This window comes from Mustela lutreola, chromosome 12 (genome assembly GCF_030435805.1).
Source record: "Mustela lutreola isolate mMusLut2 chromosome 12, mMusLut2.pri, whole genome shotgun sequence".
NCBI classification, from domain to species: Eukaryota; Metazoa; Chordata; class Mammalia; order Carnivora; family Mustelidae; genus Mustela; species Mustela lutreola.
The window spans coordinates 33,954,260-33,969,530 of record NC_081301.1 but is presented as its reverse complement, the minus strand read 5'-3'; the positions used below and the strand labels follow the sequence as shown (position 1 = coordinate 33,969,530).

At 49.0% G+C, this 15,271-nt stretch overlaps 1 protein-coding gene across 1 annotated transcript in view; it reads left to right on the top strand.

Moving 5' to 3' along the window:
* FRMPD1 (FERM and PDZ domain containing 1) overlaps positions 1-11,672 on the top strand; it is a 91,425-nt gene extending 79,753 nt beyond the window's left edge. The window contains exons 13-16 of the mRNA XM_059142954.1: positions 1,945-2,127; positions 2,974-3,121; positions 5,008-5,811; positions 9,081-11,672. Coding sequence (XP_058998937.1) covers positions 1,945-2,127; positions 2,974-3,121; positions 5,008-5,811; positions 9,081-11,461 — 3,516 coding nt within the window. The 3' untranslated portion in view covers positions 11,462-11,672. The remainder of the gene's footprint in view (positions 1-1,944; positions 2,128-2,973; positions 3,122-5,007; positions 5,812-9,080) is intronic.
* The last annotated feature ends 3,599 nt before the right edge of the window (positions 11,673-15,271 follow it).

Genomic DNA, 15,271 nt, shown 5'->3' with positions numbered 1-15,271 from the left:
CCATGAGAGACCGTAGAGGTCCTCGATCAGTGTATCTTTTAGCCTAAAACTCCTAAGCACTGTGTTATGTACTAGAGTTTGGGAAGCGAAATACTATGCCATCAGGGAGTGTTTATCGTGCTTGGTGCCAGCCCTGTGACAGATGCTGGGGGAGGCAGAACTCAATAGGACATGATTTCCACCCTCAAACAATGAAACAAAGTACCCAGGCCAAGCAAGGCCATGAGAAAGGCACAGGACAGGTGCTGTGGAGTTTGAAGACAAAGGACAACCCTGCCAGCTTTGGGTTGAGTATGGTGGGGAGAAAGGATTAGGGAAAAGCAGGAATGTTGGCTTTGGCCAGATTTCAGTCTGGTGGAAAGGCATTCTGAGGGAAGGGAAACGTATGCAGCTTACTCTGGAGCTTTGGGTATGTGAAGGTGGAGAGGAAGAATGGGAAATTGTGAAAGAAAGACGAGAATGTTGGATGGACTGGCGGGCTGGGGTCCTGATTGTTCAGAAGGGAAGAATGGAGGGTAGGTCTGAGAAGGGAAAAGAGAAGAAAAAGAGTCCTCCCCTCGGTGCTCCTGCCTCCCCCGGCTTGCTTTTTGGAGCCCCAAAAGCAAGGTCTAGAGTTCTGTGCTTTCCAGTAGTCAGTGACTGGCGGGCTGTGGCTTACCGGGACTCTCCCCCAAGGCATGATCCAGACTGCCCCATAACCCTCCAGCACAAAACCAGAGCAGTTGCCCATTGAAGGGTTTTTTAATATATTAACAAAACTTTTTTTCAGGGTGTATTTGGTATGCTTCTCTGTCATTTACAGTGGTGGGTCAGTTTAATCTGATTGCTGACCTACCACTGTAGACAGAAAAAGAGAATCAATGTTTGGAGAGAAAGGAAGAGCATTAGATAGGGGAGGGGAAAAATAGTTGAGTCTTTGTACAAGTAGGTGATGAAAAGGGGGATAAGAGACTAGATCACAGAAAGCAAGGCTTGAAGGTACAAGAAAAACTTCCATAGATAAATACCGACTCTGTTGTCAGGGAACTTAACATGAACATGACATTCAGATACGAATAATTAGAGTGAGAAGTGGCAGCTCAGTGCTGTCAGACCAGTACAGAGGCTGTGGTGTGGGAACAACACAGAGGAAAGGGGCTCTTCTGGCTTGAGGAGACAGATCAAGTGGATGTGTTTCAGAGGCAGTAGATTTTGATGGAGTAGCATCCATTTGATGGAGTAGTTTTTTTTTTTTTTAAAGATTTTATTTATTTATTTGACAGACGGAGATCACAAGCAGGCAGAGAGGCAGGCAGAGAGAGAGGAGGAAGCAGGCTCCCTGTTGAGCAGAAAGCCCGATGCGGGGCTCGATCCCAGGACTCTGAGATCATGACCTGAGCCGAAGGCAGCGGCTTAACCCACTGAGCCACCCAGGCGCCCCGATGGAGTAGTTTTTGTTTTTTAATATTTCTTATATATTTAACTGAGAGAGAGCAAGAAGGAGCGGGGGAGAGAGAGAAGCAGACTCCCCACCAAGCAGGGAACCCCAAGTGGGACGTGATCCAAGGACCCTGGGATCATGATCCGAGCTGAAGGGAGACGAATGAACCACCCAGGCCCTTGATAGAAGCTTATAAAGAGGAGTCAGGATTTCAGTAGGGCACAGCATGAACGTGGGCACATAGGTGTGAAAGCACAGGTTATGTTTATGAAACAGGTAACAGTCCCGTGGTTGGGCTTTCTGCTGTGAAGCATCTCGTAGGAGATACACTTAAACTTAATTTAGCTCTAGATGGGGCCCAGATTGGGCCGTTGCTTAGTTTGGTAGTCTAGGGAAGAGGTGGTGAGGGAGGATCCAAAATCAGAATCATGGAGTTTTGCAGAGAGAGGTATCCTGTCTTGCATGTGCAATGTATTTTCACTCACTCGCGAATGCAAACTAATTCCTCTTCCACCTGGACACAGTTACAGGACAGAGAATCGTACATTGCCCTTCTAGTTGGAGCCAAATACGGGATTAGCCAAATTATCAGTAGCAAACTCAACATCATGTCCACGTTGGCAGAGTTTGCAAACATCAGCCGTGTAGAGCTGACGGAAGAGTCCGAGAAAGTGAGCATGGTCAAAGTCTATCTTCAGGATGTCAAGGTAATGCATGGGGAAGAGATTTTGAATCCAACTTCTGGAATTTGGGGCTCAATTATCCTAGGGTTGTTTATGAGAATATGGATATTAACAAAATCTAATATCCAGCATTTGCTGAAGAGGATGAATCATCCGTCCTCTATCATCAAAAGGAAAGTAATGAACAGGGCGCATTTTCCTGGGAAGGTCCTTTAAGGTTTTTTTTGGTTTTTGGTTTGGTTTGGTTTGGTTTTGGTGTAAACTGAGCTTGGAACATATACTTTCCTGATGGGCTTAGAAACTTAGATGGGCACAGCAGATGATTTTATCACATGCATGGGATCAGCATGGCCGTCCCAGAGTTTTGAGTGGCAGCAGTGAAAATGGGCAAATGACAGGTCCTACATTGTCCCTCCTTTGCTTTAATTCTGACGCGCTCAAGGCTTTGTTATTGTGTTATTATTTTTTTAATCACCCTCTTCTTCCTTCTCCATTTGCTTTCCCTTTCTTTTTCCAGGTCAGGTCTTGAAGGGACTTGACTGCATGAATGAACATGGTGGGGTGGGCGGTTGGGACGGGGAGGCTGGACTCGCGGGCGAAGAGGCAGGAGACATTGTAGAGATTCAAAGGGAGGAATCCACTGTGTGTCTGTGAGTGTGTGAGTACGTGCACGTGTGGTGGTGTGTATATGTGCACGTGTGCATGTATGCTTATTTCGAGCCTTGCCAGTGAGAATAGGAGATCCCAGGAGGCCTGCCTGTGGGCCATGGCTGGACTGACTTGGACTCCCATGTGGCCTTGTTGTCAGTCTTTGGACTTTAAGTCCAAGTCCCTTTGCCCTTTACATAAAAGCTCTCATTACCTTCAAAGGTTCTGACATTGCTACTGGAATCCAACAGTGCAAAAGACCTGGCCTGCCTCATTGCTGGGTACTACAGGCTGTTTGTCGACCCAGACACCCCCATTTTCCTCTGGCCGGGAAACAAGCAACAGGTGCACCGAGTATCTGCTGAAGAAGGTGAGGTGCTGAGTTTTGCTTGTAAGGACAGGCCCTTTTCACAGCCGAAAGGGAGGGAGTGAACTGAGTTGAGCTGAGACTTCCACCCAAGTGGATGAAAGCTTTTTTTCCCATTTATTTCCTGGTAAACAGTTGATCTTTCTAAAATCCTAAATAGAGAGGCTTTCTTTGTAGCTGAGGGTCCCCTAAAGCCACAAAATGCTGTTGAATGTCTCTGATTCCCTGTGGTATCTCCTAAAAACAAACAAACAAAAAGATATTATTCATTTATTCAGAAAGTACAGATGACCTAGCTTTTTATTCCACATCTAGATGCTCTGTTGCATTCTCTTGAATTATAATAGAAATTCTCACCTTTGCATGTTTAGAAGAAGGGGGTATCGGAGATAGAAGGAAATCGAAATCATATATAAGGAATGAAGTAGTGGAGGCCAGATGAAATGAACAGTCTCGCAGGCCAGCTCCCAGTTTCTTGCAGGCTTTGCTTCAGCAGTGTTGGTGCAGCATTTTCCCACTGCTTTGCTGATAAATGTTGAAACACTCCCACTACGGCTAATTTCAGGCTACCAACGTGATGTCACTGAATGTGGAGATGGGAAGAGATGCCCAGTCGTACAACATTATTGAGCATTTCCTCCATTTGGATCAAATAGGCATAAAAAATCTTAAGAGATTAGATGATAGTAAGATAAAACAAAATAATGAGGAAGTGATGAGTTCGGGGTATTTGTTTTGGTTTTAACATGGTTTGTGAACAGGGGATGGTATCTTAGAGTCTAATCAAACAATGCAGAGTGGGAACAGTTGGGAAGGTCTGGTGGTGGGAGGGACTCCTCCTGCTGGGGCAGGTGGCAGTGGGAGGGAAGGCACTCTAGGGGCGGGATGTTTGAAGTAGATCTTGAAAGACTGATGGAGTTAACTGGCAAAGGAGAGAGATCATTTGAAGCAGAGGAGACAACATGGGGGCATGACACCAAGGGCAAGGTCATGATCTATGAGAAGCTCTCTCTGGTGGGTAGAATATGTGAAGCCTACAGGGGTGACCAGGCTGCTGAGGAGGGCTGGGGCTGTACCATGAGGGGGTGACTAGGCTGCTTAGAAGGAGTTAGGGATTACACTGTGAGGGGATAACCAAGAAGGTTGGGGCCACACTATGAGAGGCCTTGGAGAGTTTAGGCTCTTCCCTATAGGCAGGGGAAGCCATCACAGGGTTTAAGTAAAGTATGATGTGATCAGAGAGATGTTTTTAGAAATATCACACTGCAGGCTATGGCAGAAGGGAAACTGGAGACCTGGTTCAGTGCCTTCAACTTTCCTGCCATGAATCCTTTCTGAGGACCAGCAGCTAGATGAGTTTTGACTATCCTAAAAGCCCTGTAGCACCAGTGGGTCCCCAAGGCCAGGCTTCAAAATGGTGCCAACCTAGTGGCCTCAGAATCCCACATAAAGTTGCTAAGAATACAGATTCTCAGCCCACATTCCCTAGATAGTTGACTTAGTACGTCAGGGTTAGGGCTGAGGATATGTTCGATTTTTTAAAAAAATATGATTCCGCATCTGGGAACAGGACAGAGCTGGGGAGGGACCTAGCAGACCTGGGTGACACTGTCCCTAGCAGAGTGAAATCCAGCCACATAACCTCCAGGTTTCCATGAACACACAGCTGTCCTTGGAGGCAGTCCAGTCTCCAATATGCAGCTCAGCTCCATGTGTGGGGAGAACGTGGACTCTGGGAATCCCGTGGGCCCTGAGTCAACCAGTACAGCGTGATCGGGGCTGGCCACCCTGGCAAATGGGAGGGCAGGCAGAATGAGACGCGGGAGGACATACCCTTCTGCCAGTCCCTGAACGCTGTCGCATAACCCCCGGGGTCCCTTGTGTTCCAGGCTATGAGTCCAGGGCATGCAGCGACTCTGAGGAGTCCTCTGAAGTGGACTGCGTGCCCGAGCCCCTCTGCGATGGACACCTGCCGAAGCTGGACCCCGGCAGACCACGTGTCAAAGAGGAGCTGCCTCCTGGGGACAGTCCCACGCCTGAGGTGGCCAGGAGGGGCCCGAGCATCTCTGGGGCCAGCATGACAGACAGCGCCGAGTCCGAGGCATCCGACTCGGCCAACACGGAGAGCCGAGGCTGCAGGACCAGTGGTTCCAGTGAGTCCATGGAGGCCCTGGAGGAGGATGACCTGGACGCTTGCTCTTCCAGCAGGTCTGGCTTCTTCCGCTCTAGCGCACCGGGCTTCCCAGAGACTCCTAGTTCCAACAGCCAAGACGAGAGAAGCAGGATTGAAACCAGGGGCTTCCTCTGTCTCCTGGACTTGGCCCAGAGAGCCAGTCCTCTGTGCCCAAAGACAGAGTTTCCTGAGAGTCCCGCTCCTGACACTTTCAGCTGGGGACCAGAACTGAGTGCAGCCAGGCTGGACCCCAGGCTCTATGAGGGCAGCCGGCCCGACTACTACAGCCTGTGCTCCAGTGTCTCCCTGGCCAGCCACCTCAGCGACAGCTCAGAGAGCACAGCTTCCCGCCAGGGTGGGGGTCTGCCAGCCTGGGCTCAGCAGGGCTGGACTGAGGCCCAGCCCTGCTCGGCTCTGGAAGCCCTGGCCCCACACCTGCCGCTGGCCTTAGAGGATGGCAGCTCGGATGAGGAATACTATGACGCCGCTGACAAGCTCACACCCCCAGATGCCCTCGCAGGTGAGCCCTCCCGAGCAGGTCTCCAGACTGGGGCAGGCAGCTCCTGAACATCCAGCGGGAGTGGGGACCCAGCTGGAAGGGAAAACACAAGTAAAGCAGGGTCCTTGTCCTTGTTTGAGAAGGCCCAAGGCTGTTTGGGGGCAGGGGGGAAATTATAAGTGTCATAACTTCAAGTCAGTGCTACAAGGGAGGTTCAGAGAAGTGTAGGCGAGCAGAGATGGGAGGCAGTAATCAGCAATGGGAATCAAGGAGGGCTTCCCAGAAGAGGTGGCAAATGGACTGGGCCTTGTGAGATGGACAGAATTTACACAGAAAAAGGTCTGACAGAGCGCTCAGCAGAGGGAAGTGGCTTCGTCATTGAGAATGATGCTACATTAAATGAGGCTTTGAAGCAAGAAGAACCCGATAGGCCACTGGAGGCCCCTGAAGAGACTCAGACATAAGAAAAGGCAGGGGATCTGTTGGTCCTGTTTCTTTCTGGTTCCTTATCCTTTCCTCCACAAAGAGTGTGGGGTGTCTTTCCACATAGAGTGACTTCCCGAGTTGACTTGAGATCCTTGAAGGACTATCTCTCTCTCTCTCTCTCTCTCTCTCTCCATGCTGAAGGAAAAAAATTGGAAAATAACACACAGACATTGATGATGACCCAGCAGGGGCTGGAGAAGTCCTTTCCTGTTGTTCCCTCCCCTCCAGAGGTTTCCTGTTGTTGGTGGGAGAGAGGCCATCCTGAGAAGCTCCCATGAGGCCCCTCGAGGTCCTCTGTGACATGGCCTCTTTCTCTCTCTCTCTCCTTCCTCCCGAGCCCTCTTTCAGCATACCTACTACACAGACCTCCTTGCTGTTTTTGAAGAGTGCCATGCTCTTTCCTACTTCTGGCCTTTGCCATGCTGCCCTTTCCACCTCACCCAGATCTTTGACTGCTAATGCCCAGTCCTCTATCAGGCCCCACCTGGAAATTCACTTCCTCTGAAAGATGACTGAGACTGCCAAGACTAGGACTATGTTTTCATAGCCTCCTGGGCACTTCCTGCCTAGTCCTTAGCACTGTCTATAATTGTCTATTTATTTGTGTGATTTTTATGTTGATGTTTCTCTTCCTTGCTAAAAAAACAATTCCTTAGAGTACAGAAACTGTATGTTTCACACTCAGCCCTGTGTGCCCAACACATAGTGTCTGGCAGTTTTGCTCAATGAATGAATGAACACTCCGCCATCTACCCTGAGTTCATTAATTGACCGGACCCCTAGAGAAGGAGACACTGATGAACAGGTTTCCACTGTTCTCCAAAGAACCCAGCCAACTGCCATCCACGCCCTCAGCTTTGCCTTGCTGGGCTGGCCATTGTGCAGGGGTCAAGATAGGGGCATAACAGAGACCATCAGTCAAGATTTTCCTTATAGGAATCCAGCTGGACATAATGTCCATACTGGACACTCCCCTTTCTCACAAGCAGTCAGTGAGGGGCTGGGGAGAGAGCCCAGAATTGGAACCTTTGAGCCTGAGTTTTGGTCTGGCCTCTGACTCCCCATGGGAGCCTTTCCCTTTTTCAGCCTCAGAAACACCCTTGGTGAGTGGCTGTAGGTGGCCTAGGGTAGCAGTTCCAAAACATGGGTGGGCATCAAAATCACCCAAGGGACCAGGTTTAACTACTACACCTTTCTGGTGGTAGCCCCCAAGATTCTGACTGAGGAGGTGCAAGGAGCAGCCTAGGAGTTGATAAGGTTTTTTTTTTTTTAAAGATTTTATTTATCTATTTGACAGAGAAAGAGATATCACAAGTAGACAGAGCAGCAGATGGTGTAGGGGTGGGGGGAAAGTAGGCTCCTCACTGAGCAGAGCGCCTGATGTGGGGCTCAATCCCAGGACCCTGAGATCATGACCTGTGCCGAAGGCAGAGACTTAACCCACTGAGCCACCCAGGCACCCCTTGATAAGGTTTTTAATGAGGTGCAGCCAGATTGGAAACTACTAGTCTAAGAACCCTCAGATTCTCAAGGGCTGGGATATGATCCTGATTCCCTCCGGCCGATTCCTTGGACTTCTTCACAAAGGGCTTCTCAATTCAGAAAAGTCCATCCTGGTATTCACAAAAACCCTCACACCTGTGAAGCTGTGATTTTTTTAAAAAGATTTTATTTATTTGAGAGAGAGAGAAAGAGCCTGTAAGTGGGGGGAATAGCAGAAGGAGATGGACAAGATGACTCTGTGCTGAGTGCGGAGCCCAACACAGGGCTCGATCCCACAACCCTGAGATCACGGCCCAAGCTGAAACCAAGAGTTAGACGCCTAACTGACTGAGCCACCCGGGTGGCTGGAACTGTGACACTCTTTGTGAAGAGAAAGCTCCCTCAGAATCCTCACACATAGTAGCCATGAGAGTAGGGGTGGTGGCAGCTTGTGTCACTGACCTGTTGTTAGACACAGACCTTGTTCTGGGAGCTTGATGTGCACTGTTTCGCTGAACCTGTGTGGGAGTGCAGTGCTGCCTGTTACCACAGGCACTGACTGACTTGGGTCGATGTAAGCACAAAGAAAGAGTGTTAGATGTCAGAGAGCTTATAAAATTGCTAGCAAAGATGAAGAGCTGGCAGTTACCACGCCCAGAGACTGTGTGACAGGATTCCTCATTGTTATCAGGAGTCTGCGGCTGCAAAGGATGGGCTCTGTTTATTATTATTATTTTATTTTTTAAATGTTTATTGACTTATTCTGCAGAGAGAGAGAGGGCGAGAGCCTGATGTGGGGCTCAATCTCATGATCTCAAGGTCACAACTTGAGCCAAAACTACGAGTTGGACACTTAACCGACTGTGCCACACAGGTGCCCCTTATTATTATTATTATTATTTTAAATCTATGTGTTCAAGTGCAAGAATCTAGGAAATTTGTGGCTGACTTTCTAGGTTCTAAATCTGGCTACTTGGCTGATTGTGGATAGGGAGCTGTCATGAAGGGTTTCAACAGACTGTAACCACTGGGGAGATTTCATTCATCTCATTTTCATTTTGGTACTGATTTTTATTTCATTTGCTACTGTGACCAAAAGACAATAAAATGGGTCATGGGCAACCAAGAATCAAAAAATGTTTCCCACAATTATTATCCCCATTTATTAGATGAGTACACTGAGGAGGTCAAGATTTAGCATGCCTAAGGTTACCCAGCCCAGCCAGGATTTGAACCCAGGCAACCCTGAGTCCTAAGCCCAAGTTCTCTAAGTCTCTTTGTTTTTCTTTGTTTCATGTACTCTTTCCTTTCTTGATTCTTAGGGCCCAGAGCTGTTCCTGCTGCAGAACCCAGTGCCACAAGCTTAAAGAATAAAGCTAGCACTTACGCCCCTGAGGACAGCCTGAATCCTGGGCCAGATGGAAGAGAACCTTGCAGAAGGGGAGGGGCGAAGAAGTATGCCAAGACACTGAGGAAAAGAAGGTCTTTCCTGCAGACAGACTACACCTGTCAGGTCTCATTTCCCCTGGTGCCCTCAGCCTCCCTGGAGAGTGTGGACGACGTGTGCTACTACAACAGGGAGCCCTATCTGGCCCTCAGCGCACCATCCCCAACTGTGTCCTCTCTACAGGACATGCAAGGTGAGCCTGGACTCCTAGAGACAAAGGCTCTGGGACTGCTGGGCCCCTTGAGGAAGACCAAGAGCAAAAACCCAGCCTCCCGGGTCATGGAGATGGAGCCCGAGACCATGGAAACCAAGTCAGTCATCGACTCCCGAGTATCTTCTATTTCTGCCATTCGCCTCCGGATTGACCCCAACCATAAAGAGAGTTCTGGGGATGCCCCCCCGACTGCCACTGTTGCCAATTCCCCAGCAAATACCCTTCCCTGTTCTAACCCAGGCTCATCTGGTGCAGATAATGTTCAGGCAGAGCCTTCCCAAACCTTGTCTTCATTTCAACAGTCGGATGGGAATGCCCCCAAAGAACTCACCCTGGAGCTTGGGGACGGCACCTCCTCCCTCTCCAGTGCTGACCCAGACACAGATAGAGGCTGCCTGCCCATTAGCCCAGGACCACGTGATGCCTCTCAAGCAGACACTCTAGAGCCGGGGGGAGTCCGGTTGGAAACAGGACTGGGTTCTCTGTTTACAAATCCTATGCAAGAAACTGCCCCCAAATGCACAGAGCCTCCGTTGTCTCCTCCAGTCACGCCTGGAAGTGAATGTACAATAAATTCAGGAGAGAAGACGGCTTCTTTCCCTATGGAGGAGGAACAACCAGAACAGCTACCCCTGGGACATGATGGAGAAGTTACAAACAAAAATGGCACCAGCTTATTTCATGATGGGTCTGGGCAAGATTCCGGTGACGCCAAGGGTGACCTGTCGAATGCTGTGCCACAGACTACTGGTGTCAGTGCCCCAGCTGGTAGAATAGTAGCATCCCTCTCCTTGAAGTCTCTTATAACAGAAACTGAGCAGATCCTGCCACATTCCCCCACGGATCCCAAAGGACAAAGCAGAGAAACCCTCAGCCAAGCCTGCCAGGCTCAAGACCAAAAGCTATTGGAAGAGCTGGATTTAGACCCTGACTTCTTGCTTGGGGACCAGACCATTCCATCAGTCTTCCCTCTGGAGGGGGTCAAGACCAAGCCACTTAACCATGTGACAGGGGAAGATACAACCCCTAGGGACCCTGTGCAGCAGATCTCTTTTAATCCAGGCCCTTCTCTGCCAAAGGCACTAGCATGTCCCCAAAAGGAGCCCCACTTAGAAGGTTCAAACCATTGTTCCCTGTCAGAAAACAAAAGCAAAATCCCTAGCGTCAGCCTTCCCACTGAGAAGTCTTTCCTGTGTTTTGCCCCAGAAAGCCATCCTAAAGTTCCTGCCCGCCTCAGGATGGCCACATCTTTGGGGTTTGTGGGTGCGAATGAAACGGTGGCCCCCAGGATTGGGATGGAGCAGTGTAGCTGCCAGTTCTCATATGCTACGTGCTTCCGGGGCCTGCAGCCAGATGCAGAGGAAGAAGACAGGGACTTGGAAGTGCACCCCACAGCCCCCCTCACCTCACCGCCCTCTGCAGGCAGCCGGCTGGCCTTGCCCTGGAGGCCTGCCAGGGCCCACAGCTGCAGCGCTGAGCCCCTGTCGAGGAGGAGCCACATCTGGCCAGAGTACTGCTCCAGGGCTCTGAGACAGCTGAAAGCTGTCCCTGCCAGCAGCCCAGAGGGCTTCATGCAACTCACAGAGAGCTTACTGGAATTACAAGATATTCTAGAAGCTTCCTGGGGGAATGGGAACAGACATCCCCCCGAGAAGTGCAGCTGGCACTTTTTAGAAAGCCGGAGCCGCCTCTGCATGGGTTCCCAGAAGCTCCTGTCGAGCTGTCAACATGTGATCCGAATGGACCAGTCTCCCGAAGAGATGCAGGGCGCTGTGCGGGACACCTTCCAGCACCTGGTCCAGCTGGCCAGCCTGTGCTTCCAGTTCACAGACTGCGGCCGCTGCTCCAGCCGCCACCGAGAGGCGGCAGGGAATCTGAGGGATGTGGTGTACACGTACCATCAGTTCGTGGAGGCGGCTAAGCTGACCTGCGAGAGAGGCTACCACGACCTGAGTGTGAAACTCTTGGCCCGTCAGTGCACGGCCCTCACGGCTGCCGTGTTCTGTTTGACCCAGAAGTTCCGGGCATCCGCTGCCCTATGAGCGGGCTGCTGGCCCAGGCCTCTGCCCTACCCTGGACACTTTCCTGAGAAGCCCCTCCATTCCTCCTCCCAGCCCTCCAAAATGTTTACTAGAGTATTTGAATAAACTGCTGCTTCATTCCTGGCCTGGATCATGCAGAGTGATGACAAGTTTGGGTCAAATCATTCACTTGTATTCATTCAAGCAACATTCATTGGAGACCTCCTCTGGGTCAGGCCATGTATAGGCACTTAGGGTATAAAGATGAATAAGACAAGTCCCTGCCCCTAGTCAGGATGCTCACAGACCCTCAGGGGAATACAGATAAGGAGACTGGCCTCAGGAAATTGTACCCTGGGAGTTCACCCTGGGGGTATAGTTGCAAGAGGAACTCACAAATTCTCCTAAGGGATGAGGGAGGAAGGTTGGGGGTGTAGTCACTGAAAAATGGTCTTGACTGCTCAGATCACATTGATTTGACAATAACCTTCACAAATAGGAGTGAATACATGTATTTGATGGATTCCACCTTCATAAGGTTTGGTTTGTAGCACGGACCTGCGCCACCGCAGGCCCGGTATTCTTGGCCGCCTCGCTAGGACAGGCACAGGTTGCCACTAGGTGGCAGTAAGTCCCTTAGTTGCCTGGTGACCCCCACCCACCAGTGTGTGCTCTGGGCTTCCTCAGAAATTGACCGCACACTTAAATACCGCACCCTTTTTCTGTTGTAAACATCTAAAACGGCAAACATGAAAACCCTGAGTTAGATTTGCCTTTTTTAAAGAGTAATATTCAAGCAAAAGAAATAAAGTTAGTACCTTTCTCACTGATCCCAGTTGAGCCAGTTAATCCCACTTAATCTTAGTGGGACATTGGACAAGCTACTTAACCCCACTGTGCTTTGGTTTTCTCTTTACGTATTAAGAACTCCTGCTTTGCAGCGTAGAAATCTAGCAATCTAGTGAATACTCGGTAAAAGTCAGAAATAACCCCCAGACTCCATGGATGCCTCTCTTAGGGTGAAACCATTTCCTACATTTCATTTTCAGACTCCAGGAAAACTGATTTCAAGATACCCATGGGATGTCTTTTTCCTTTGGCTTCTCTGTCCAGGCCAAAGCTGGCTTAGATGTTCACCTGTGGCTACTAGAGCCCATTCAAAGGGTCCTTTTGTCCCTCTGGTACTCCTGATCAGCTGTGGGTCTGCACGGGGGTCCCCCTAATTCCTCTCCTTTACCCAGAAGCATTGGGGGGGGGCAGAATGAAGAGTGTTAGGTACCTAAGATCTTGGCAATCAGAGGAAAGCAATTTTGGGGAGAAGAGAAGATATTCTCTTCCTCCTTGTTACCAGTTACTTGTTAACTAATCAGTTAACCAGTTTGAATAACATTTAAATAAGGCTCTCAAACATAGATTTGAAGTGTTTTTGTGGCCATGAAAAGTAGGAACCATAGGACACCAAAATAATAAACATTATATGATGTTAAACAGGACTTGAACACTCTTATCAGAAGAAAGCTCTGTGAAGAGCTGCATAATCTTTAGGTTTGCAAGTTAAAGGAAGGAGCTCAGGACTTCAGCTCAACCAGGGATTGAATCCTAGCCGTGTTCTTATAGGTACTGCTCTGGGCCTCAGTTTCCCCAACTGACAAAAGGAATTATTACTAGCCTCATTTAGTGAGGGCCTCCAGTGTGCCATACCTTAAATACCTTGAATACATTTTGTTATCAATGGAACAACACCCTAAACTAGAGATTGCTATGTGATACACATTCAGCATTATTGTAAAAAATAATCACAAAGGCAGGAAGAAGACTGTGAAGCCTCTGGCACAGGCACTCAAATGTTTATTTCTGTCTTTCCTTGCTCCCTCCCCCTTCAAATCCATTAACTTTCTTGGGCTGCTACTGTATGGAGTTAGGAGTTTACTCTGCAGTTCCCATAAGGAGTACTAAGTTCCAGAAGTTCCAGGAAATCCCTCATTGTTGAGAAGCTACAAGGAGAGGGTAGTGTGGGGGGTGGTCCCGTTCAGCACTTTCTTTGAGATACACAGCCTCCTACATGAAATGGCCAGAATGAGATGCAATGCAAGAGTCCATTGATCCATGACTAAGAAATTAGCAGACATTTACACTTCGCCATCCTTTTCCCACTCACCATCACATTCACTGATTCCTTTCTTTATACAGCATTTGTTACACCCATTACAGGTGATGCCTGATGCAAGATTCTGGGTGTAGATAATTGGGTAAGAATCCTGTCTTCAAGAGCTCCTGGTCTAAGAGATAAGATGACATGTAGAGATAGACCTACAGTATAAGGCATTGTCTGCTCAGGGTGGCCAAAGAGGACAGATAAGGTGGTCTGAGAACTCAAAGGAGAGAACTTATTTTGGAGTGGGGGACAGAGTAGTGATCATGGAAGGATCCTAATGCTGTAGGAGGCAGCATTAATTAGAACTATGTCAAGAAGTATTTATTGAGTAGCTACTGAGCATCCTGTCCCGGATTTGGTAGATAGGAAGGTAAGTTTTGGATGTGTTAAGAAAGGAGAAAAAAAAATCACTCGTTTGCTGATTCTGTTAACAAATCTTTACTGTGCAGTGACACTGGGAGTCAAATCATCAACATAACAGATGTTTCCTCAGGAACTTAAAATTAGTAGGAAAGACACAGAGAAAAGATGACTGACTGATAGGTGATAGAAAGAAATGAAGAGTGCCAAGATGGGGATGGGATGAGATAATCTTACCTGGGTGATCAGTAAAGGCCTCTCTGAAGAGCAAAGGTTTAAGCTGAAGCCTTAAGGATAAGAAGGACCCAGTCATGGAAAAAGTGAGAGGAAAGGCAAAAGTATCTGCAAAGGTTTTTGGTATATTTCAAGCAATTCAAGAAGACAGGTGTAACTGGAACACAGCAAGCCAGAGGCAGAGTGATAGCTGAGGTTGGTGGGGCAGCCAGGAGCCAGGCCAGGAAGGCCTTGGGAAGGTTAGAATTTATATTCAAGTACAATGGGAGACACCACTAGGGTTTGGAATAGGGGAGACACATAATCATCTGGCAAACGGATGTCCGCTGCGTTGTGGGAGTTGGGGAATGGGAGTGCAGGGTAGGAGCAGGTGGAAGGAGCAGTGAGACCAGTTCTCAGGACTTTTCTAGGGGGATGGCTATGAGCTCATTCAAAGGTGAAGAGGCAAAAGAGCAGTGGCTGGGCGAGAGGAAAGGTACCCAGTTTGAGTGCAAAGTGCAGGGACTGGTAGGTGTGGTGGGAGCCACTGAAGACGGTTTGAGCCACTTTGCGAACCCTGCTGAGTGGGAAGCCAGGACCAGCTTCTGAGCTGAGAAGAGAGGGTGGCACTGCATTTTAGGAAAAGCCCTCTGAGAGACGAAGAATGTTTACTTTTAGCATTTAAAAATTGTTCCAGTAGCGGATATAGAATGGGACTGAAGGATTAGGGCAGGGTCGGGGTGCTGCAGGCACTGTTCAAAGAAAGAGTCCAGAGAGGGAAACAGTGTGGGGTCAAGCAGAGATCCAACCGGGCTATGGTTTCTTGGGCTGGAGGTATTTCCGGTTCATTCATGCTAGAGTCTGTCTGAAAGTGTGAGACCCCTAGGATTGCAGGAATAAATGGAAGAGTGGAGAGTGGCTGATTTTATCAGGCCAAAGCTTGGACAAGTCTCCTCAGGTCTTTGAGCCCCGCTTTCTCCGTGGATCTGTAAGATGAGTTGGATAAAGGGAAATGGTCAGAGGTTAGACTCATTCATTAAAGGTCCAAGCCCAGAAGCCCCTGTTGTCTGCTTGGACAGCCAGGTGGTGGTGAGGGCAGCTGT